The following is a 26,179-nucleotide window of genomic DNA, read 5'->3' on the forward strand; positions in this document are numbered from 1 at the left end:
AGTGGGATCACTTATGTGTAGTGTCTAGAATGCTAATCAACACGTAGACACTCCACACACAGCTGGTATTATTCTAAATGTTGTCATGCTGTGAGAGAGAATTTATGGGACTTCTAGACCTCAGACTCCATGTTAGGGTGCTGTACCTAGCCAATTTCCTCTTCTGCCTTTTCACCTTCTCATACTTCTCCCCCGGTTGGAGGTGGAAGGAGGCGTTACATGCCAATTTCAACTTCTCTGCCTACTCCAATAAGCAGCTGTCAGAACCTCAGTCTACACTGGCGAGTATACAGATCTTTCAGTAAAAGGCAGAAATATGGCCTCCCAGTATAAAATACTGTGCTCTGCAGAGGTGCTCAGCCTGGAGCCCTCAGTGAGCAACACCCCCTCCCCATACCATATGCTCCCACCAATAGGGGACAAACTGCTTTCTTCTTGTGACTTCTGTGTGACCATGCCTAGCTGAGGGAAGGGAAGGGGCTGATGTTTGCTGACAGCTCCCTGCATGCCAGGCATGGAGCTGAGTGCGCCACCCTTTGTAACGGCTCAGCTAAGACTCGCTACTGCGTTATGAGGCAGATGGCCACGTTGACCTCTGTTTCATGGTTGAGAAAGCAGGCCGAGAGAGAGGGTGGCTTCCCCAAGGACACACAGCTGAGAAGTGGTGAAGCCAGGATCTGAACCTCAGCTGATGGCCACCAGAGCCCACTCCACATCCTGCCTGATGTTTTCTAATGTCCTTATTGTGGCTGTTAGAAGTTTTTCTGGATTTCCTGAAATCCATTAACAGAGACAATGTCAGTTTCCTTTTTCACGTGAAGAAAACAAAATAGAGAGACATAGTCGTTTGCCCAAGGTGACCCAGCCAGGATTCGGTTACGTGTTTCCAGTTCTGTAGCTCATGTGCCTCCCTGATCCAACCACTGCTCCCTTCTCCACCCCACAAGGCCTACGTCCTGCACCCAGGGCCGGCTTCATGGGCAGGGGGCTTGTACAGCTGCCCAAGACCCCACCCTCAGAAGGACGCTTGTTTGATTTAATGTTCTGTTACCATCTCAGAATTCCTTACACTTTTTTTCTGAACAGTAAACCTGCATTTTTATTTTGCACTGAGCCTTGTAAATGGTAAGCAATTCTACGTCTACCTGATGAGGTCATACCTGGCTGGAAGGCTATTTACTATTTACGCATGATCACAATCTTGAATCCGAGACTCCTTAGACAGGTGCACCCCGTTAATTTTTTTTAAATCTATCTATCTATCTATCTATCTATCTATCTATCTATCTATCTATATCTATCTATCTACCTACCTATCTATTTTGAGACAGTCTTGCTCTGTCATCCAGGCTTGAGTGCAGTGGCACAATCTCGGACCACTGCAACCTCCGCCTCCTGGGTTCAAAAGGTTTTTATGCCTTAGCCTACTGAGTAGCTGGGATTACAGATGTGTGCCACCATGCACAGCTAATTTTTATATTTTTAGTAGAGACAAGGTTGTGTCTTTTTGGCCAGGCTGATCTCAAAATCCTAGCCTCGAGTGATCCGCCTGCCTTGGACCCTCAAAGTGCTAGGATTACAGACATGAGCCACCACGCCTGGCCTTTATTTATTCATTTTGAGACCAGGTTATAAGACTAGCTAATTTTTGTATTTTTAGTAGAGATGGGGTTTCACCATGTTGCCCAGGCTGGTCTTGAACTCCTGGGCTCAAGTGATCCACCTGCCTTGGCCTCCCAGGGTGCTGGGATTACAGGTATGAACCACTGCGCCCGGCCCCATCTCTTTTCTTGCCTGCTTTGCCTTAACCACTTGTGTTTCTGGATCTCCCGGTTTCTGACTTTAGACCCCCTCTCTGCTCTCAATGCCAGTGCTGCCCGATCCCTCACGGTTCTCCCCATCTCGCCTTTGGCTCCGTGGCTTTCTTGGCCCCCCACCTGAGTTTCTCTGCACATACCTGCCTGGCTACCCCATCCCAAGGTCCTTGCTTGTTTCTCCCCTGCACTCCTGCTAGTGGCCTGACCCCTTCTGCCCTGTAACAATTGTCTGCACCCTCCATCTGGGGTTTGCCAGTCAGCCGGCCCAGAGCTATGTAATCAACAAGTCTAGATATGTCCCTATTTGGGCAACTCTGCAAGGGAAAAGTAAGAAGTTGTTAGAATGCCAAGAATGCAGAGCATCCAGAGATTCCTTAGGCAGAGTCTTCCTCCTGTAGCAAAGTGTGTCGCTGAGATGAGGCATAAAGAAGTGGCTTCACTCCAGGAGGGCCGGCAGCTGAGAAAGGAGGGAAGTTGTGTGTGAATGCCAGGCTGGAAAAAACCCCTTATTTCTTATTTTATCATGAGGTGGTTTTCTTTGAATTGCTTAGAATTGTGTGTACCTTTTTTTTCTTAACAACTTCACTTTAACATAATGTTTCTTATTGCCTTCGGCTAAGATGTAATAATATTGATAGTAGGTTTGAAAGACTTAGCAAATAAAAATACAGGATTCCCAGTTATGTTTGAATTTCAGATAAGCAATGAATATCTTTTTTTCGCATAAGTAGGTCCCAAATATTGCCTGTGAATCCTGCATTTTATCTTATGATGAGGGCTTAAATTGTGTCGTGCACGTGCTCAGTGGTGGTGTAGTAGCCCTGATGAATAGGCACTGTGTGTAGGTCTCTGCTATGTGCCAGGCACCTCATGTCTATTATCTCATTTAGTCCCTCTTTTTTAAAATTCTCCTTTTACAAATGAGAAATTAGAGGCTCTGAGATGCTGAGCAACTCATCCAAGGTCATAGCCACGAAGTGGTAGGACTAGGATTTTAACCTTTATCTGACCCCCAAAGCCCATATGCTTCTTTATTTTTTTCCTTCCTTCCTTCCTTCCTTCCATCCTTTTTCTCTCTTTCCTTCCCTCCTTCGTTTCGTCTCTCCCTCCCTCCTCTCTCTCTTTTCTTTTCTTTTCCCTTTCTTTCTCTCTCTCTTTCTTTCTTTCTTTTCTTTCTTTCTTTTTTCCTCTCTCCTTCCTTCTTTCCTTCCTTCTCTCTGTCTCTCTCTGTCTCTCTCTTTCTTTTTTGAGACAAGGTCTTGTTCTGTCACCCAGGCTGCAGTGCAGTGGTGTCATCGTAGCTCACTGCCACCTCAAACTCCTGGGCTCAAGCAATCCTCTGGCCTCAGCCTCTAGTAGTTGCTGGGACCACAGGCATGTACCACCATCCATACTCTTTCCTGAATCTCTTCTCCACCACTCCCTCCAAATCAAATTGTCTCTTCACCTTTTAAAAAGTTCAGGACTCTTTTCCCTCACTGTCCCCTCCCTGCACAGACTCCTAGAAGAGCAGAGATCCCTGTATGTTAATCTAGAGGAAGCAGATCCCATGGACGGCTGCTTTTTCCAGGTTCATAATTTATTGTACAAATTGAATTATCACATGACAAGTCGACATGAGCTTCTCCAGGCATGAGAACTAAATGGCTGAGGCACAGACAGTTTAGAATCCATTATATTGCTTTCACAGATGGAGTTTTTTTAGATCTTCACTTGAAGTGAAAGATCATCAAAGCAATGCCTCCATATGTGGCCAGTACTCAACTCACTGTACTTGTGAGCGTCTAAGAGTTGAAATGTATTTTAACGCCTGGAATTGGGCATCAGTTTCTGGACCCGCCATGATTTCAATCTAGCCAAAGCCACACATTCCGCAGCCACTGTCCTTCAACATATACAACCTGGACAGCTATTTTTAAAGCTAGAAATACAAGCTAAATTCATGTGGACAATCCAAGGTAGAGGTGGGAAAGTCTCACCTTCAACCAAATCCTATTAATGGAGAGCAGGCTGCAGTTCCATTTCCAGAAGATAACTGGTAATTCTGGGAATCAGAAAACAAAATAGCAAACTACAGCACAGAGGCAGAGCCCTAGGGAGATAATAAAATCGAATGAAGTGAACAGGAGTATACAAATTGTAAACCCCTAAAGACTGAGATAATGGCCCTAGAAGCAAGTATATTAGGCCAAAGGGAGACCCCCTAGAGGAGGAATGGAAATGAGCATGGCAGAAAGTCCTGCAAGTACAGCTCCCTGTGGGGCCCAGAGAACACCAGGCAGCCAGGATGCATCTGTGTGTGTCCACTCAGGAGCCCTGTGCCCCCAGGTTCTGGCTGCAGAACAGTGGCCGACAGGCAGAAAGCTTGATGCTGGGGTCTGGACACCTTGGAGGTGCTTATGACACTGGCTGCTGAGTGTGGGCCTAGCACGATTCTGGTCTTCACCATCATGAGTGTTAAGGACAGAGTATTTCTGGTACTTGTATTTTGTCTGCATTAGGGCTCTAATTCACTTCTGGTTTACATTTTATTTATTTATTTATTTTGAGATGGAGTCTTGCTCTATCGCCCAGGCTGGAGTGCAGTAGCGTGATCTCGGCTCACTGCAGCCTCCACCTCCTGGGTTCAAGCAATTCTCCTGGGTCAGTCCCGCCTCCACCCCACCCCCCGCCAAGTAACTGGGATTACAGGTGTGCATTACCATGCCCGGCTAATTTTTGTATTTTCAGTAGAAATGGGGGTCTCACCATGTTGGCCAGGCTGACCTTAGGTGATCTGCCTGCCTCAGCTTCCCAAAGTGCTGGGGCTACAGGCGTGAGCCACTCTATCCGGCCTTGTTTACATTTTAAATTAAGTGACTGGACAGAGTCATTCCATCCTGTAGCACTCTCAGCTTCAGGGCAAGGAAGGAATTGGAAGAGAGCAGGCTAGGAGGAGAAAGTGAACAGGATCAGCGATTTTGTGTTTCTCAACAATCGCTCTTCAGCTTTGCAAAGGGAAGAGCTGAATTTGAATCCTGGCCCATCCAATTACTGACCAGGAGGTGTTGAGAAGTTTACACACAACGTTTCAGAAGCTTTGTTTCTTCAGTTAAAAATTAATATAATAAAATCTCCTTACCTTAAGCTTTGTAAAGGCTCAAAGAAGTGTAAATTGCTTCGCAGTAGTTGCTAGGCAGTTATCATTATGTAAAAGTACAGCTCCCCCTTTGAGCAGAGGGCATAGTCCAGTAGATGCTATTCTAAATAACCCACTCCAGCAAGGCTCCAACAGAAGGAAGTAATTATGAAGTATTAGATTTCAACGTAAGTCCACTCTGGCCCCAGGGTCCTTTTCTACCTGAAATGTGCATCTTCTAAAACAGTGCCTTATGTTGGAGGAGAATGGGATCAAATAAGTATGATTGCCAATGCATTTGGATCATTTGGGGAGTGCTTTCAATTTTTTAGTGGAAAAAAATGCTATTAAGCTTAGAAAATATCCCCATTCTTCTAGGCCCCCAAGCACGCTGAATCATCATTTATTACATATTTGCTGAGCATCTACTCTGCATTGGACATTGTGCTAGGGAAGATAGACCTGGCCCCCTGCCCTTAATGGTGCCTTCATGTTGATTAAACAAAGAGTCACACAAATAAGGATAAAATTCAAATGGTGATCAGTGCTATGAAGGAGGAGGTCAGGATGTATAAGAGCCTAAAACATAGAGAACTATGTGAGCCTTACCTTTCTGAGATAACTCTTCCTAATCCCCTATGCAGGAAAAAGATTTCTTGTGAAAAGCAATGATAGAAGAGCAATCCAGGGAAGCAAAATGAAACCCAGCCTGAGTTAGAAAGGAGAGACCAGTATATGACATTCTAGACTGGACTCTCCTGTACTCCTTTTCAATGGGCTCATGGGCCAGTGTTTATTTTGCTGACTGCCTCAAAGGAAGTAGTGTCCTCCTCAGACTTAACCACTCTTTTCCAAGTGAAGACTTGGGTGGGTTAAGCAGCATGGATATTAGCAAGGCAGGAATTAAGAGGGTCCCCGTGAGGCCGGGAGCGGTGGCTCACGCCTGTAATCCCAGCACTTTTGGAGGCCAAGGCGGGCGGATCACGAGGTCAAGAGATCGAAGGGATCCTGGCCAACATGGTAAAACCCCGTCTCTACTAAAAATACAAAAATTAGCTGGGCATGGTGGCATGTGCCTGTAGTCCCAGCTGCTTGGGAGACTGAGGCAGGAGAATCACTTGAACCCGGGAGGAGGAGGAGGTTGCAGTGAGCTGAGATCACACCATGCACTCCAGCCTGGCAACAGAGAGAGACTCCGTCTCAACAACAACAACAACAACAACAACTACAGCAACAAAAAGAGGCTCCTCTTGAAGTATAAGAGTCAGTACCAACCAGCCCCTGGACACAACCAAACCTAGAAGAACTGAGGCTGGGATCACCACCTTGCCCAGCCTCCAAGAGTTACATGGAGCAGAAAAGTGGTGCAGAGGAAGCACGGCCCACTGCAATTGCAGATCTATGTATTTTAGCCAGAGATAGATCTGAATGGTTTCCAGGAGCTTCTAAGAGCCTGAGCATGAAGCCCCTCTTGGAACTGTCTTTTCTTTCTCTGCCTTAACTCAAAAAGTTGAGAGGTGACACCCTGAAGCTTATCCCCAGTATGACCCTGCTCCAACAGCTTCAGCAAGGGGATGGAGCCTGATTCCACAGGGCAGCTCAACTTGAGGACTCAGCTTGCAGTCCATGCTGGCCTCAAGCCTTTCCATTATGTGCTTTATTTTTGGTAACATTGGTTTATTTTTCAACTTATATTATTGGTCAAATTGTTATGACTACTTGGGGAATGCATCTCACCATTGCTTCAGAGCTCTCCCCTCTAACAAAAGAAACTAACACCCAAGCTCTGTGCTAGTTTTTCTATCTCTTCTCTCTTTCTCTCTCTCTCTCTCTCTCTTTTTTTTTTCTTTTTTGAGACAAGGTCTTGCTCTGTTACCCAGGCTAGAATGCAGTGGCATGATCACGGCTTACTGCAGTCTCAACCTCCCGGGATCAGGCAACCCTCTCACCTCGGCCTCCCAAGTAGCTGGGACTACAGGTGCACGCTACCATGCCTGGCTAATTTGTTTGTGCTTTTAGTAAAGACGGGGTTTTGTCATGTTGCTCGGGCTAGCCTCGAACTCTTGGGCTCAAGCGATCCTCCCTCCTCGGCCTCCCAAAGTGCTGGGATTACAGGCTTGAACCACTGCACCTGGCCTTCCCCATTTTTCTCTTAATCCATATCTCAGACAGGAATCTGTATCTCTCACTCTACAGATCATTCTGTAGGCACTATGCTGAATTGGCACCAATCCCAAATTTAGTCCTTAATTCATCTTGGCCTTTAGGCAAGCAAAGTTAGAGTGGTAAGTTATGCTCCTTTGCTTACCAAATCTCTTACTTGGTATTTATTCCCCAGGGGTTACATAGAACAGAGTGGAGGCAGTAGACATGGAGAAATCCTATCTTTTAAGAAAGAAAAAAAATGGGCATTTTTCTCATGGGGAAGGATTTTTATTTTTCAAATGGGTGTTTGAACCGTAATGATTTCATGACATCTGCTTAATGGTTTTGTTTCTTTGTCTTACAGAAACAAACAGTCGTTGCTGTCAAAAAAGAGGTAATTAGTCTTACACTTCCAGCGAAGAATGGTTTTAAATCTTCTAACAGATTATATGTACTTTGCTTTACCCTCTGCACTTGGTAATGAAATGAAAACCACGTGCAATGTGTAAGCTCTGGCTTTTGTAAGCTCTGGCTGGGGCCGAGGCTGACACTCAGGGTCTGAAAAACCCCTCGAAGGCACAGAGCTGAGGGGTGGCCAGAGAGGACTGTGGAACCAATGCTGCAGGCTGCAGAGACTCTACATCCTCAACGTGGCCCCTGCGCCTATCATTACAGGGCCAGAATCTACCCAAGGTGGCAACTGCCTATTTTGGCAAATCTTATGTCTGGGGCCCAAGACAGAGTCCTGGGAACCATGGGGCATTGAGGTGGGATGTACGGTTAGCTATCTCAACATGGAGGAAGGTGGTTGAGGAGGGGATAACTTGCTTTGTGCAATGCTGCAGAATCAGGAAGTTTAAGGATGTCACCTGTGGTGGGGACCGCTCTCTGCTTCTGTCTGCCAGAGACACGTGAGGGAAAAGCCAAGTGTTTGTCCCCATGTCTCAGTTGAATGCTCCTTAGAACTTTTTTTTTTCTGCGATGCTTTTTCCCAGACTAATATATAATGGCTGAAGGAGGCCACTGATTTGAAGTCTGTGGTCATCTGTCCACTGTGGGCCTGACCCACTGGTACTGAGGGGGCTGGCTCTGGGCATGGAACGGGGTGCAGCTCTGGGTAAATGGCTTCTGGGTTTGGAGGCTGTGTGTAGTGACACTGAAGGGTGGGAGGCGGTTGAATACCTTCTGACAACTGTGTCTCTTCCAGATCATGTATTACCAACAGGCCTTGATGAGGTCCACAGTGAAGTCTTCTGTGTCCCTGGGAGGGTATGTCCCTGATTTGTTGATCTTGCTAAAGTCTGAGCAACAGGTAGACAAGAGGAGAACTTCTGCAAACTCCACAAGTCCTAGGCTGACAGACTGAAGATTCAGCAGACCTGTGAGGGACAAAACCAGTCTCTTGGGGGCTTAGTTCCTAATTCGTCTCTCAGAATAAGCCTCCGGGTCTCATCTTGGGTTAGGCAAAATCAAGGGTAGGTGAGGTTCTAGAAAAGACTGTTATGCTTCTTGGAATTCACTAATGTGTGGATGGGGAAGTTGGAAAGAGTTGGAAGTCCATGGACTGAAGACCCTGTGAGGATCCAAGACAACCTGGGTGCCTGTCGTTACCCGTTCCAATTCATTAGGGGTGTGTGAGTCATGTTTACTGGTTCCATGTGCTACTAAATGTCCGTTGTTCATCTTTGATTTAAAATCCCATTAAGACAAATTGGACATTTATGTTTGATTTATTGAACTTTCTGGCTACCTTGACCCAGCCCCCCATAGAACATCATCTAGGAGACAAGAAAGAGCTGAGCACTGCCTCCCACATGCAAGCAGTTATTCCTTTAAAATGCAGAATTTATTTTAGGACCTCATTGCTAACTCTGGGATTTTCCTGCACACATGAAAATAAACTTGGCTTATTAGGCACGATGTGACTAATCATGTATTCTGACTGTGTAAGACTCAAGTCATGGTACTAATAGGGACTGAAGATGCTGTGTTTTGTTTAGTGCCTTCCTTCAATATGGTTAAGGGTTGGGCTCTTGTAAAAATGTTTTACATCTTCCTATGTCCCCAGTTTGCAAAAATGCCACCTGCCTGAGAAAATATGCCCTGACCCCACCCACATTTCAGTGACTCTGCTGCTGCTGAGCCCTGATCCCAGCTGAGGAGGGCACCTGTGTACTCAGGGGCATTCACTTTGGGTTATAATAATCATCATTTTTCTATGATAAACTCAAAACCATATACTTCCATGTTCCATATACCCAGTTTCATGAAACCAAACAGAAAGAAAATGGAAGGAGACCCAAGGATATTTCTTAGACCCAATTTCCAATTTTTATTTGTCTCAGGACCTCATTACCATAATTTTGACATCATTAGTGTTTTGACCTGTGAACCAGTTTTTTTTTTTGCTGTTGTTTTTGTTTTTTTCCTCCAGCTTCTCCACTGGTAAAGGTCTGGGCCCGTCGAGGTGGCTCATGCCTATAATCCCAGCATTTTGGGAGGCTGAGGTGGGCAGATCACCTGAGGTCAGGAGTTCAGGGCTGAGGTCAGGTCGGATCACCTGAGGTCAGGAGTTCAAGACCAGTCTGGTCAAAATGGAGCCCCATCTCTACTAAAATTACAAAAATTAGCCAGGCATGGTGGTGTGCTCCTGTAGTTCCAGCTACTTGGGAGGCTGAGGCACAAGAATTGCTTGAACCCAGGAGGAGGAAGCTGCAGTGAGCTGAGATAGCGTCACTGCACTCCAGCCTGGGAGACAGAGCAAGATTTTGTCACAAAAAGGAAAAAAAAAAAAAGGTCTGATTGTCGACTAAGAGAGTCTCGGGAGAGAATAAGCCAGGGGGCTTGAGTTCTGAATAGAATTGCAAACCCAGTGCTTATCTCTAAGGTACCAGTGGTTTATCTCTAAGGCCTGGATCCTGTTCTGTCCAAATCTCATGGCTGAGGGAAGACTTCAGGGCAGGTGCATTTTACATTCACTGTGGACACAATTCCCCACCTACAGGGAGGAGGCACAGCAGGTTTTCAATACCCAGACAGCAGGAAATGCATTGACTCAGAAGGTCTGACTCAACTCAAGGGAATTAGCTCTTTTTTAGAAAACTTTTTTAATTGACACATAATTGTACATGTTTAGGGGGTACATAGTGATGTTTCAATACACGCAATGTATACTGATACGATCAGGGTAATTAGCATATCCATCATCTCAAATGTTTATCATTTGTTTGTGTTGGGAGCATTCAATGTCTTCTCTTCTGGCTATTTGAAATTATATAAAGTAAAACAGAGGTTACTACAGACTGGGAAGGGAAGGGGGAAGGGGAGATAGGGAAGTATTTGTTAAAGGATAAAAAATTAGGCCGGGAGCGGTGGCTCATGCCTATAATCCCAGCACTTTGGGAGGCTTGGGGCAGGAGGATTGCTTGAGTCTAGGAGTTGAAGACCAGCCTGGGCAACATAGTGAGACCCCATCTCTACAAAGAACAGAAAAAATTAGCCAGGTGTGGTGGCGCATGCCTGTGGTCCCATCTCATCATGAGGCTGAGGTGGGAGGTCAAGGCTGCAGTGAGCCGTGATTGCATCACTGCACTCCAGCCTCAGTGACAGAGTGAGACGCTGTCTCAAAAAAAAAAAAAAGTTACAAAATTACAGCTAGATAGTGTTCTGTAGCACTGTAGGATGACTGTAGTTAATAATAATACAGTGTGTGTTTCCATAATAGCTACAAGAGAAGGAATTAGCTCTTCCTCCAAATAGTGTGTTTGGGCCAATTAAGCCCCAGGTTTAAATAATGGGCCTAAGTTTCCAAACGCAGGCATTATCCTGACAAAGGGTAGAACCCAACATGGCCAAGAGTCTTGGAGTCTGTGGCAACTTTGGGCTTCTAAGATGGGTGCAGAGACACAAGTTTGAACATTCCAAGTTGGTTTTGAATCTAAAAACCTATTGATAAAATATAAACTGGCCGTATTTTAATGAAATAGGTACAGAAAGGCCGGGCGTCATGGCTCATGCCTGTAATCCCGGCACTTTGGGAGACTGAGGTGGGTCGCTTGAGCCCAGGAGTTTGAGACCAGCCTGGGCAACTTGGCAAAACTCCGTCTCTACCAAAAATACAAAAAAAAATTAGCCTGGCCTGGTGGTGCCAGCTACTCAGAAGGCTGAGGTTGGGAGGATGGCTTGAGCCTGGGAGGCGGAGGCTGCAGTGAGCCAAGATTGTGCCACTGCACTCCAGCTTGGCTGTCTCAAAAAAAAAAAAAAAAAAGAAAAAAGAAATAGGTACAGAGGAATGACAGAGGGACTAGATGGAAGACAATGTTTCATTTCACAAGTAGAATTGGGACTGATTTTGTCAAATACCTGCCAATCCCAAGGGTTATTTGATTTGAGGAAGTTTCTAAGAAAACCGTAATAAGCATGTCATCAAATCGATACAGGAAAAGAGGACAGGCTGGTCAGTTGACCTGTGTATTGTTGTCGTATCTTGGGTGTCGAGCTTCTAGGAAATCATTTTCTGTTTGCTTTTCAGGATTGTGAAATACAGCGAGCAGTTCTCATCCAACGATGCCATCATGTCAGGCTGCCTCCCCAGCAACCCCTGGATCACCGATGACACCCAGTTCTGGGACTTAAATGCCAAATTGTATGTATTTTATATATTGGTGTTTTTAAAAAACCGTTTTTGAGTTACAGTTCACATGCCATAAAATTCACCTATTCAAAGCATACAGTTCAATGGTTTTTTATTATATTCATAGAGATACGATCAATTTTAAAACATGTTCATTACACAAAAAAGAAACCCTGGACCCCCTCCAGCCTTAGGCAACTATGAATCTACATTCTGTCTTTACGGATTTGTCTATCTGGACATTTCCTATCAGTGGCATCAACTGGAATCGGAGGAATGACAGAGGAACTGGCTGGCAGACAATGTTTCATTTCACAAGTAGAAGAGGAACTGATTTTGTCAAATACTTGCCAATCCCAAGGGCTACTCGATTCGAGCAAGTTTCTAAGAAGACAGTAATAAGTATGTCACTAAATCAATACAGGAAAAGAGGACAGGCTGGTCAGTTGACCTGTGTATTGGTTTCATCTCTTGGGTGTTGCGCTTCTAGGAAATCTGGGAAAGACTATGGGGTCTTTTGCGACGAGCTTTTTTCACTTAGCATCATGTTTTCAAGGTTTATGAATCTTGTAGCATGGATCAGAACTTCATTCCCATTTATGGTTGAATCATCTTCATGGTATGGATGCACTAGAGTTTGTTTATCCATTCATCTGCTGATGGACATTTGGGTGGTTTCTGCCTTTTAGCTATTATGAAGAATGCGGCTATGAACATTCGTGGGCAGGTTTTTGTGTGGGCATGTTTTCATTTCTCTCGGGTGTATATCTAGAAGTGGAATTGCTGAATCAAATGGTGACTCTATGTTTAACAACAGATTGGTTTTGAAAATTAAAAAATCATATGTATGGCTTTGCATGTTTGATATCTAATTAGCGTAAACTTAAGTTCTGAGTGGGCAGGGCCCTAAACCTGCTATTTCCCTTGCCCTTTGGCTCTGTTTGCCAGTTTTGAACAGTCATTGCTCACTGGACCTGCACGCTTGTGTTATTTGGAAGAGGGGGCAGAGGCAGAAACGCAGGAAAGTTCCAGCACACAGAGGAAGGAAGAAGAGAAGGGTGTAATGGTCAAGTTACAGGGAGACAGAGAGGAGGACAGGGGAGAAGGGACAGGCCTGAGTGTGTGAAGGAGGTGGGGTGATGGGAAAGGAGGGAGTGCCAGGTATAGGTCACAGCTTGGGTCAATGCTGCCGAGGCCATGAGGAACACACAGGTGACACTGACCCAGCTGGGTAAGCAGGCCTGGCCTGGGAGGGCCCTGATTCTTACCTCGAGCAACACTGGTACCTATTCCATGTGGCCAACTCTGGGCAGCCAACGGGTTAAGGAGGCCACTTCTCTGGAGTCGGGGGTCCCCTGTCTACTAAGGTCAACTGCAGAGCCAAAGACTCTAGAACTACCTTCTGGGGAGGCTTCCCTTATCCTCTCTGGGCTCTGGCTATTGGGGTGCTTCTCTGCAGCCCATGTCTGCCTCCCAGGGTACTGAATGAGAGAGGCGACCTGTGTCTGCCTGTGGACAAGCGTGTGCAGACGCTGGCTCTCCATGGAGGAGAAGGCAGGGAACCTGGCCAGGAAGAGGGTTGTCCTAGGAGAGCTTGGGGAGGAGAGATGGATGGCAGCCAAATTTTAAATAAAATGGGGAGCACGGTATTGAAGACAGGTAGAGGTTGCTGGTGAGAAGAAAAGGGTGTGTTCTGTGTAAGAACCGTTGATCAGAGGGCACTGGGTGGGTGACAACTGGAACTCCCCATTAAAATGGGAAGCCCTGTTGTTTTTTGTAGATCCTATATATTTATTGAACCAAATATATATATATAATATATATTTATTTATTTATTTTTTGGTGCACCTATCACCTGAGCAGTATACACTGAACCCAGTTTGTAGTATTTTATCCCTCACTCCCTTTTCACCCCTTTCCCCTGAGTCCCCAAAGTCCATCGTATCATTCGTAAGCCTTTGCATCCTCATAGCTTAGCTCCCATGAAAGCGGGAAGTTTTGTTCTTAATGATTTAGATTTTAGAACAATATTACAATTATTGGGGAAGCTTAACAAAAACATCAATATTTGGGCTTTATCCTCCCAAACCTCTTATTTAGTTGGCCTAGGTTTCTGTCTCACCCCTATCGGCATTTTTTGAAAGCTCTGCTGATTTTCATAAGCAGCCAGGATTCTTAGGCTGGTTTAGAGCGTTGATTCCCAGTGTGGGCCCTGGACCAGTGGCATCCGCAGCACCAGGGAACCTGTCAGATATGCGTATTCTTGGGCCCCACCCACTCCTACTGAATCAGAAACTGTGAGGTTGGGACCCAGCAATCTGTTTCAATGAGTCTTCCAGGTGATTCTGATGCACGTGGAAGTTTGCAAACCACTGTCGTCATCACAACTCAGCTTCTTACTAATTGTGTGAGACTTGGCAAGTATTTAACCTCTTTGAGCCTCAGTTTTCTTGACAATAAAATGGGATAGTAATACTCAACTCATAGTGTTCTTTTAAGGATTCAATGGTATGTGTGTAACACACAGTACCTCACATAGGACAATGCTCTGTGAATTGGCAGTTGTTAATGTTATCAGTTTTCTTATTGTTTTTACATGTGTTCTTATGGAAAGTGTAAAACTTGCTTGGCATGCTTTATCTTGGATCCCATAGACATGCATTGTGCCTGGTTCTGGTCCTAGCTGCTACATCAGTGGGAAAAATGGTGTGAGGGACTTGAAACCTTAGTTTCAAAGGTCTGTGTTAGGTTTAGGAGAATTCCATAAGGGATAGGAGAGAAAACTGAGTCTTTTTCTGATTCTCTGGAATGTAAGATCTCTGCTAGCTGGGCTCGAATGTCCTACCTGGGATCAGGGAAATCTTTCCAAACAAGGAGGTGCAGTGGGACCTGCATCTTAGAGGAAGCCCTGAAAGGGAGTGCAGAGATGGCAAATGGGTCTACTCCAAGGCACCTGGCCTGAGGCAGGTATAGGAGGAGCCACCGGCTCCCACCAGAAGCCAGGGTGTGCCATGGTGGAGGGGCAGCTGTCATGGGTGATAGGCACCCAACAGGTGGCAGTGATTGTAGCACCCAACACCAATGCTGCTCCAGAATTCTCTCCTGGTCCAGGTGGCAGCCTGACCCTCTGCTGGCCAGGCTCCAGGCTGTTACCAGGCCTTGGAGGAGGCATTTGAATTCATTTGTCCTTAAGGCTAAGTGAGCAGGACCTGAGTGTGGGCTCCCCACAGTGGGCATCCTCCTCACCTCTGGGATGGTCACGTCTTTGATGTGAGCCCCAGGGGACTTGCCTGTGGCCGCATCTTCCTAGCAAGTGATTACTTGGCTTGTGTGTTATGCAGGGATTGGGAGGAGGAGGAGGATTGGATTGAGCCCTGGGCCATGAGACTAAAGGCCCTCACCCCAACCCAGGCCACCACCTGGCGCAACCCCCTACCTGTCTGGTGCATTTACAAATCATCCTTGCAGGGTGGAAATCCCAACCAAGATGCGAGTGGAACGATGGGCCTTCAACTTCAGCGAATTGATCCGAGACCCCAAAGGTCGACAGAGCTTCCAGTACTTCCTCAAGAAAGAATTCAGTGGTGGGTCTTTGTTTAAAAAAAAAAATTAAAATAACTTACTTTTAGAAAGAGTCCTTTAATGTCTAGCCTAGGGTTTGGGGAATTTCTCAGCAGATGTTTTCAGAGCTTTGCTTATGCCCTTAAACAGTCGCTTCCTTTCACAGCTTTAAGAATGGGACCTGAGCCCAAGACTCGTTCTTTCCATAGACTCAAAGAGGCCCCACCGTCTGGGGGAAAATTGCACCTGCTCACAGAATCCACATTAGGATCCCTCACATTTCTGAGGGCTCCATCCATCCTGGATGCTCCCACTGTCACCCGAGGAGCCCCCACTCCTTCCAGCCAGCCTCTAAATATAATGAACCTGGAGGAAGGGAAGGGAGACAGGCAGGCTTTCCCTTTCTTTCTCTTTTTGTCTCCCAGCCTGATTTTCTTTTTTCTTTTTCTTTTCTTTCTTTCTGTTTTTTTTTGGAGACAGAGTCTTGCTGTGTCGCCCAGGCTGGAGTGCAGTGGGATGATCTCAGCTCACTGCAACCTCCGCCTCCCTGGTTCAAGCGATTCCCCTGCCTCAGCCTCCCAAGTAGCTGGCGTTACAGGTGCCTGCCACCACACCTGGCTATTGTTTTGTATTTTTAGTAGATATGCGGTTTCACCATGTTGGCCACGCTGGTCTCAAACTCCTGACCTCAGGTGATCCGCCCTCCCCAGCCTCCCAAAGTGCTAGGAGTACAGGCGTGAGCCACTGTGCCTGGCTTCCTGATTTTCTTTAGCTCAGTCAGTGGTTCTACACATTCAGTCTGCCTGGGGATATTTTAAAACATATTTTCCTGGATCTCATCCCTAAAATTGCTTTTAAATTGGTGGGGGTTGGAATCCCCGAAGTTTTGGAAACTCCCCAGACGATTCCAATGTGTGGTGATTGGCAGCCATCACCTTAGCTCCTGGCCTGATTTCTTCAGGGCCTTAGGATGGTGTGGATTTTAGTGGAATGGGCAGGGCCACATTTTATGTCCCATCTCTGAACGTCACCTCATGAGGGGTACTGTGACTTTTTTTTTTTTTTGATATGGAGTCTCGCTCTGTTGCCCAGGCTGAAGTGCAGTGGCATGATCTCAGCTCACTGCAACCATCGCCTCCGAGGTTCAAGTGATTCTCCTGCCTCAGCCTCCAAAGTAGCTGGGACTATAGGCACGTGCCACCACACCTGGCTAATTTTTGTATTTTTAGTAGAGACAGGGTTTCGCCATGTTGGCCAGGCTGGTCTCGAACTCCTGACCTCAAGTGATCCACCCGCCTCGGCCTCCCAAAGTGTTGGGATTACAGGCGTGAGCCACTGCACCAGGCCTGTGGCTTTTTAAATATACTGCATTTCCCGGAGAAGCATCCGCAAAAAAACACGAGGCCAGATCAGAACCAGGCTGTGCATTCACCACTTTCATTGAAATATTTACCTTTACGGGATTCTTTTACCTCCTTGCTCAGTCTTTAGCCCTGGGGGCATCACGCCTGAGCCTTGACACTCGGCTGCTTACTACCCAAGATCCACTTGTCTGTGGCACTGCTCCAGAAACGAATCCTACTGGACATGCCTTTAGCCTGGCTGACTGCCAGATGCAGAACATTACATGATAATATGGATTGTTGATAATCCGTCTCCCTAATCAAGTCTAATTGCCACTCTAGAACAAAACCCAGAAAAGATGGATGGACTGGCGAAGAAGTGGTTATTATGCCATCTAGTGGCAAAGTGACAACATACACCCTGAATTTATTATCTCCCCTCCACTCATTCCTTAGTGAGAATCCAGCGAAAAGATTTCCCTGCGTTATTTAAACCGTATTATTAGCAATCTCCTCATGAGATTCCTGAGGCTTTAGGTATGAACAGGGCAGATAAATTATCAATTTGCTCATTTACTTTTTAAAAAGATTTTTAAATTGAAATATTATTTGCATATGATGAAATTAACTTTTTAAAAGTGTACAATTCAGGGGTTTTGGTGTATTCACTAAATTGTGCAACCATCATCACTAGTTCCAGAACATTTTTGCCACATTGAAAAGAAACTCTTTATCCATTAGAATCATCTTCTATTCCTCCCTCTCCTGAACCCCAGCCCTAGGCAACCACAAATCTACTTTCTACTCCTACGGATTCACCTCTTCAAGACATTTCATATAAACGAAATCATGCAATATGTGACCTTTTGTCTTCTTTCACTTAGCATAATGTTTTTAAGGCTTGTCTGTGTTTCAGCATATAACAGCGCTTCCGTTCCTTTTTTTTTTTTTTTTTTTTGACAAAGTCTCACTCTGTCTCCCAGGCTGGAGCGCAGTGACGTGATCTCATCTCACTGCAACCTCTGCCTCCCGGGTTCAAGTGATTCTCCTGCCTCAGCCTCCCAAGTAGCTGGGATTACAGGCACCCGCCCCCATGCCCGGCTAATTTTTGTATTTTTAGTAGAGACAGGGTTTCACCATGTTGGCCAGGCTGGTCTCGAACTCCTGGCCTCAGGTGATCCACCTGCCTCAGCCTCCCAAAATGTTGGGAATACAGGCGTGAGCCACCGTGCCTGGCCGCTTGGTTCCTTTTTAATGACTGCATGATATTTCCTTCATTCGTTTTTAATGACCCCATAATATTTCCTTGTTTGTATGTACCCACATTTTGCTTATCCATTCGTAAGTTAATGAACATTTGGGTTGCTTTTTTTTAGCTACTATGAATAATGCTGCTATGAACTTTTGTGTACACATTTTTGTGTGCTCATTTAATATTTTTGGTGGGAAAATATATGTAACATAAATTTTACCATTTTAACTATGTTTTTTTTTTTGAGACGGAGTCTTGCTCTGTCGCCTAGTCTGGAGTGCAATGGTGCCATCTCGCCTCACTGCAACCTCTGCCTCCCTGGTTCAAGCGATTCTCCTGCCTCAGCCTCCTGAGTAGCTGGGATTACAGGTGCCTGCCACCATGCCTGGCTAATTTTTGTATTTTTAGTAGAGACAGGGTTTCACCATGTTGGTCAGGCTGGTCTCGAACTCCTGACCTTGTGATCCACCCACCTCAGCCTCCCAAAGTGCTGGGATTACAGGCATGAGCCACCAGCACCCAGCCGAAATCTCCTTCCTTTTTAAGGCCAAATGATATTCCCTTGTAGTCTGCACCATATTTTGTTCATCCATTCTTTTATCGATGGACATCTGAGTGCTTTCCACTTATTGGCTATCGTGAATAATTGCTTATTTAATTTTACTAAGCAATCAACTGCCTTTTGCTATGGCCGAGATGGTTTACATGGCACTTGTTGTCAGGTCAATTACATTTTAGTTAAGAACATCACTGGTCTGTGATCTCAGTCCAAAGAACACCCTAAAGTTCATGCTGAAAAGGAAGGACCTCTACAGAGCTATGGGACAAATGCCAACTGGTTTAAAATTGTGCAGCCTTTTCTAATATGAAACACCCAGGAGCTTTTAAAAAATACAGATGACCCTCTACCAACACTGGTTTGAACTGCACGAGACCACTTATAGGTGGATTTTTTTTCAGTAAATATATTTAAAAACTTGGGGGGATTTGCAATAATCTGAAAAAACTTGCAGATGAACTGCATAGCCTAGAAATAGAAAAAGTTATGAAAAGATATCATGAATCCATAAAATATATATGTAGATACATATCCACTTATGTGTCCATTGACTATTTATGTTATTAGTAAGGCCTCTGGTAAACAGTAGGCTATTTGTAGTTAAGTTTTTGGATTTTCCACTGCATAAGTGTCTGCGCCCTGAACCCCTTAATTGTTCAAGGTCAACTGTACTGAGAAAGGAGAGGAGAGGATTTTGTTGTTCATTTCCCACACTGTGACACACTCCACGATTTACACACACACACACACACACACACACACACACACACACTTGCTCTCTCTTGTGATTGTCTTTATTTTCCCAGGCAAAAATTGCCACCTGGGACCACTGTATGAACATATGCATGGTGCCTCTGGACGCTGCAGGTTAGAGAACCTCGAGTTGGAGGGAGATGAAGGATTTGGGGGAACCTGGCTTTTCCTTCTGGACCAATTCCCTCTGGCTCAGGTGATGCTCAGTTCAGTCCTGCTCCTGGCCAGACCTTCCCTGAGGGTCAGTCCATCAGCACTGCTTCTTGAACAGCCTCTCTGTAAGAACCGTTGGCCTAGAATATGCCTGGTGAGGGACTGCAAATGATGGGTTCTCTAAGCACAGCCAAACAAAGGAGGAAGAACTCACGCTCAGTCATTCAACAGGAGCAAAGGAAGGAGGTCTTGATGAAGAAAACCGTAGTGTAGCAACGCATGTATAGAGGCCTATTCATGTGCGAGCTCGTTCAAGCAATATTTGCTACAGCCAAATTCTAGAATAAAAAAGAGTATGACAACCTCTGGAGGGTGATATGAACTCTGGCCTGTGTATTGTTGGAGGAAAGGAAGCTGCCACACTGTGAATGCATTGCTGCAAACATAGTAGGTGCTAATATAGTTTATTTCTAAGACCACATATTGAGCAATTACTAAGTTCCCAATGTTCTTCCAGGCCCTAGAAGTGAAGATGTGACTCCTTTCCCCAAGGAGTATTTTTGTCTAGCATCACAATGTGCAATAGCTTGTTCTGCGGCAGGAAAGGTGTTCACCAAGCTGGGAAATGGAATCCATTTCGGCTGACTCATTTCTTTTATTTCCTCTTTTCTTCTTCCAACTTATTTCCTGCCCGGCCCTCATTCATGTGGACTTCTCACCATGCAGGAGAGAATTTGGGATTCTGGGAAGCCTGTGAGGATCTGAAGTATGGAGATCAGTCCAAAGTCAAGGAGAAAGCAGAGGAGATTTACAAGTGAGCATCAGCCAGGGCCTCTGAGAACCACCCCATTGTGCTTGAGGTGGAGATAGGACAAGAGGACAACAGCCTGGTAGCTGGCTGGGCCCTGGTCAGCATCAGTTCACTGTACTTGCCATGCTAGAAATACTTCCCCGCTGCTTTGGGAGGTTCAGGGGTTCCCTGAAGAAAGCTTGGTGAGACATGCAGTGTGAGTCACCTGTTCCTATGGGAATGTGTCTAGGGGTTAAAAAAGCAAGCTGTCCCGAATTACAGTGCAGAGTGCTCTGTCTTTGACTAAAGCATTCTTAGGTGTCCTGAGGGGTGTGTGTGTGTGTGTGTGTGTGTGTGTGTGTGTGAGAGAGAGAGAGAGAGAGAGAAGAAGAAGCAAGACGGGAAACCTATTCCTCACACTTCTTTAGAGATGTGAGGAACACAGGGGAAGGGAGCTCCTTCCACATGTCTGGGACAGTGAGCACAGCTTGGGGTACAAACATGGGTGGGCACGTCTCATTCCTGACATCACGGCTCTAGCCCCCACTTGTTCCGAGCAGCAATAAGTCCGTCCCTCTCCAGGCCTGTCTCTCCTTCAAATTATACAAGAGTCAAGGGTTCCAGGTTAAAAGGGTCAGTCCTGTTTTCAATGGCCAGGTGGAGAGGGAGGGGAAGGTGTGATGAGGCCCCCAAGGTTGCTGAAAGCCACACTCCCCCTCCCCAACACTCCTCCCCCTGCAGGCCTGGTGGGTGCTCCTGTCCTGCAGTGGTCCCATCTCTGTGGGTCCTTTCATCTGCACTGGCTGCAGTGGACGTGAGTCCTGGACACCGAGGGCCCAGCATTTTTAGTTCATACTCACATGCTTAGCCATGTTTCCCAAAGCCCAAGCACCACGCTGGGCTGGAACCAGCCCTTTGCAGCCACTAGACTGTGGTTCTGAACTTTGGGCAGCAGGCCAAACAGCCCCTTCCCTCTGAGGACTTAGCCTCTGGACCCTGGATGTCCTTTCTGCAAATGAACTCAGGTTGCAACACTCCAGTTTCCAGAGAAGCACCAGCAGCATTGAAGAGAAAAGCTTGAGGTCTCACTTCTTTTTTTTTTTTTCTTTTTTTGAGACGGAGTCTCGCTCTGTCGCCCAGGCTGGAGTGCAGTGGCGGGATCTCGGCTCACTGCAAGCTCCGCCTCGTGGGTTCACGCCATTCTCCTGCTTCAGCCTCCAGAGTAGCTGGGACTACAGGCACCCACCACCACGCCCGGCTAATTTTTGTATTTTTGGTAGAGACGGGGTTTCACTGTTTTAGCCAGGATGGTCTCGATTTCCTGACCTTGTGATCGGCCCGCCTCGGCCTCCCAAAGTCCTGGGATTACAGGCGTGAGCCACCGTGCCCGGCCTCACTTCTTCTTATACTTAGAGGTTCATGCACTCTCTTGCAAATTTGCCCAGCTCCTTCCACAGGGAGGGGATCCATGCACTGAGAGAAATGGGGGTGCGGGTGGGGTGCAGTGGGGAGGGCTGTCAGTCCAGGAAGCTTCCATGACATCCTTTGCAGTACAATGGGTGCCTGATTGCCTTACACACAGTGACACACACACAACTCCTGATTCCAAAAATCTGCTACAGGAAGCCCACTGCCTCTGCCATTAGACCAGTATCCTTCTTCCCCAGGTTCCCTGGTTACGTAAATCTCAGTTTCAATTCCAAAATTTTAATGTACATCTTAGAAAGGTGGGAAAATATTCATATGAGTATTTCTAATTCAGCAACAGCTCAGAATTGGAAATACTGAGAGAGCTCTGCATCCCAACATCCCAGGTAGAGCCACAAGCTCAGGAAGTGTGGCCAAATTTGGTCTAATTGGGAGCCTTGGCCTGTCTGCCCAGGGGGTCAGACCTCTGGGTTCTGGGACCATGGGCTGCCTCTCGACACAGCATGTGAGATTCATTACAAAGCACATGTGGGTTGGGAGAGGGAGAGCAGAGACCTCCAGAACACCTGTGTGAAGGTGTCTTAGCCTGGTCCCAGGTTGGCCCTGGAATCCTGATGCAGAAGGTGTGAAGTTGGAGGCTGAGTTCTTCACCCTCATGGCCAGGACCTAATCCGACCTGAGCCCCAGCCCCTTCTTGCTCTCTCTCCTGGAGGTTGGAAACATCAAAGTTACATATTCATATTCCCAATACTGGATGTTTCTTGCTTCGAGGAAAAATTGCTTGACAACCTCTTCAAAAGTTCACGCTCTTTAGTGTCTCCTAAAAAAACCACCACCCTCACCCTCGGTAACCGAGTCGTATCAGTCCTTCCTTCCCAAGCAGCTGTGAGCTTTCCATGAACCGGCTTGGTTTAGTTACTTTTGCTAACATCTCCCTCCCACTCCAGGCTGTTCCTGGCCCCAGGGGCGAGGCGCTGGATCAACATAGATGGCAAAACTATGGACATCACAGTGAAGGGGCTGAAGCACCCCCACCGCTATGTGCTGGACGCCGCACAAACCCATATTTACATGCTCATGAAGAAGGTAGGTGGGTCCGTGCTGTGGATACAGGGTCCAGATAGGCCTTCTGTCCCTGAGTACCTGGAAAATTCTTTAGATATAGGAAAAGGGGAGATGATACGTGGATAGCGCTTTGCCGGTTGTGGCATGCAGCTAGACATGGGGGCTCATGTCTGTAATCCCAGCTCTTTGGGAAGCTGAGATGGGAGGATATCTTGAGCCCAGAAGTTTGAGACCAGCCTGGGCAACACAGTGAGACCCTGTCTTTATATAAAAAAAAAAAAAGAGAGAGAGAGAGAGAAAAACCCCAGAATTGTCAACTGTCTCTTCCACCTGTCCACTGGGGTGGACTTGCCTTGAGCCCCTCACCCACGGGCCTAGAGGGACTCCTGTGGAAGCTGTGTGCATCCTTACGGGCCCCACTCTGCAGCAGCAGACAGGTAGGAGTAATGGCATTAGTAATGATAGCATTATGAGAACAGCCATCATTCATTGAGGGCTTACAAGGTGCAGTTGCTGTGCAAAACACAGAACTTTATGCTCAAAGACAACCCACAAGTTAGGCTTTGCTGCTCCAGAATCTAGCGGCTTGGTCAATGTCTCACCAGAGATGGGGCTGAGATCCATAGCCAGGTCTGCCTGGGTTTCAAGGCCGAGCTCTTAGTTGCTGCTGCAGAGTGATGGCAATTCTCACCACCCTGGCCCCAGGCAAATATTACACATAGAGGCGTAGTGTCTAGAAGAGACAGATTTGTGTGTGTGTGATTGTAATAAGACCCTGTGAGAATTCAGATAGCCCTCTGGATTATTAACAAAGTGTGAATGTGGTGAGAATTTAAAAAAAAATACATGAAGGGGGCCTGAGAGAAAAATCAATCATTTTCTTAAGAAACTAGAATCGGAGGCTCAGAGTTAGCCTTAAAGAACTTGTCTAGTTTGATTCTTCTTTGGTGCCATCCTTGACAAGACTTTCTTTGGGTGCTTCAACTTCTCATTATGGCAATGATTTCTTTAATGGCAAAGTATCTTTATAGGATATAGGTTATGCAATATAGGCTATTTGATATAGGTTATGTGATATGGGTTATACGAGATATATTATGTGATATAGGTTATGGATATTGGTTATGTGATATAGGTTATATGATATAGGTTATGGATATTGGTTATGTGATATAGGTTATATGATATAGGTTATGTGATATAGACCACCTGATATAGGTTATATGAGGTAGATTATATGATATAGGTTGTGTGATATAGCTTATATGAGATAGACTATGTCATACAGGTCATATGATATAGGTTATATGATATAGGCTATTTGATATAGGTTATATTTTATAGGTTATATGAGATTATATGATATAGGTTACATGATGTAGGTTATATGATATAGGTTATAATGTGATATATGCTATCTGGTATAGGTTATGTGATATAGGCTATATGAGATTATATGAAATAGGTTATATGATGTGGGTTATATGTTATAGATGGTAATGTGTTATAGGCTATCTGATATAGGTTATGTGATATAGGTTATATGAGATACATTATATGATATAGGCTATGTGATATAGATTATGTAATATAGGTTATATGATATAGATTATATGATATAGGTTATGTGATATTGGTTATGTGATATACATTATGTGATATCAGTTATGTGATATAGGTTATATAATATAGGTTGTGTGATATAGGCTATCTGATATAGGTTATATGATATAGGTTATATGATATAGATTATACGATTTAGGTTACATGATGTGGGTTATATGAGATAGGTTATATGATGTGGTTTATATGATATAGGCTATGTGATATAGGCTATTCGATATAGGTTATATGAGATAGATTATATGATATAGGTTATATGATATAGATTATATGAGATAGAGTATGTGATATGGGTTATATGAGATAGAGTATATGATATGGTTATGTGATACAGGTTATGTGATATAGGTTATATCATATAGGTTATGTATATAGGTTTGTGTGAATGGTAAATGCTGATTAGCTTTCCTGATTTATATTTCTTCTATTTAGTCTTTTATTGTATCATTTTAAAATATTTTTACTTTGTTTTTAAAGCACGTAATAATTTAGAATTGCCACCAAGCCATATTAGCCATTTTCATCATTTTTTGAATCAGTGGGGTGTTTCTGCGTTTTTTGAATCAGTGGGCTGTCTCTGTGTTTTTGTTACTAGAAGATTCACAGCAGGGTTTCTTTAATAATAATCCTCTTTAATGTATTTTAAAAAGTTTTGGTTCTTAAAAATGTAGTTTTCGGCTGGGCATGGTGGCTCATGCCTGTAATCCCAGTACTTTGGAAGGCTGAGGCGGGCAGATCATGAGGTCAGGAGTTCGAGACCAGCCTGGCCAACATGGTGAAACCCCGTTTCTACTAAAAATACAAAAATTGGCTGGGCATGGTGGTGGACGCCTGTAATCTTGCTACTCAGGAGGCTGAGGCAGGAGAATTGCTTGAACCCGGGAGGTGGAGGTTGCAGTGAGTTGAGATCGCGCCACTGCAATCCAGCCTGGGCGAAAGAGTGAAACTCCATCTCAAAACAAAAACAAAAACAAAAAAACTGTAGTTTTCATACAGCTTTTTAGGGGATGCCCAGGGAGGCCAGCTACTAGCCAGAATGGAACAGTCATAGGTAACTTCAGAAAAGAATGGCATATATGCCCACTGGACTCTCTATATGCCATTACAACTGTGTCCTATGGTGATACACTCCACGTATCCCGGTGGCTCCATGATCCCTATTCCTAGACTCTATCCTAGTTCTCATAACTTTTACTGCTCCCACTTAGTCTTTAGAATAGTGCCATTTCAATACATTTTTAAAATATCTCAGTCCCTGGTTTGTTGCAGTGGGCTTTGTCCCATATTGGGTATGACTAGAGTTTTCCGCTGGCTTAAAAGTAACAAGCATTCATGAAGCTTCTCTGAAATTGCCCAGGGTCCCAGTAAACATTCCCATAATTGGACTCCAAGCGTTGGTTGTTTTTGTTTTTGCTTTGGTATTCTCTTGCTTTTACGCCCAAAACACAGGGCAGAAAGGGATGTCAGTGGCTTAGAAGTGGGCTCCATACTTCTGGCTGCTCATCTTCCTTGGAAGAAAGTCTTGGAGAGGAGAGATCAGGTGTCCTCTCATCTCATGCTGGCTTCACTGAACCACTCCAAGGTGGATCTTCGTGTGTAGGGTTATAGACTGTAATTCTCAAACTTAAAGGTGCAGCAGAATTACCTGGAGACTGTTCAGGTAGTTAATTGTTAATTGTTTAGGTATCCTCATATGAGCAAATGATGACAGGCAATGTCTCCATACATGACCAGCTGTCTCACCTTTTTGGCATGTAGCATGCAGCATATGAGAATAAGTGAAACAAATTAAGCAGTTCTGGGTCTAGCGTACTTTTAACTGCAGCAGCTTTTATGCAGCTGGCTACATTTACAACATTGGCTGAATCACAGACAATGTTGATAGGATCTGAAGCTGTGAGCTGTAAAAGCTGAGACTGTTCAGGCTCAGGGTGACTCA

General features: G+C 45.3%; 1 protein-coding gene across 2 annotated transcripts in view; it reads left to right on the top strand.

Annotated features, from left to right (window-relative positions):
* The window catches only part of RGS9 (regulator of G protein signaling 9), a 90,272-nt gene that overhangs the window by 44,595 nt on the left and 19,498 nt on the right, over positions 1–26,179 (top strand). For both annotated transcript variants that reach the window (XM_002827735.4, XM_009251962.4), the window contains exons 10-15: positions 7,445–7,474; positions 8,288–8,349; positions 11,612–11,725; positions 15,182–15,297; positions 20,061–20,148; positions 22,500–22,638. In XM_002827735.4, the coding sequence (XP_002827781.4) occupies positions 7,445–7,474; positions 8,288–8,349; positions 11,612–11,725; positions 15,182–15,297; positions 20,061–20,148; positions 22,500–22,638 (549 nt within the window). The remainder of the gene's footprint in view (positions 1–7,444; positions 7,475–8,287; positions 8,350–11,611; positions 11,726–15,181; positions 15,298–20,060; positions 20,149–22,499; positions 22,639–26,179) is intronic.

Source organism: Pongo abelii, chromosome 19, assembly GCF_028885655.2.
Source record: "Pongo abelii isolate AG06213 chromosome 19, NHGRI_mPonAbe1-v2.0_pri, whole genome shotgun sequence".
In the NCBI taxonomy this organism is placed as follows: Eukaryota; Metazoa; Chordata; class Mammalia; order Primates; family Hominidae; genus Pongo; species Pongo abelii.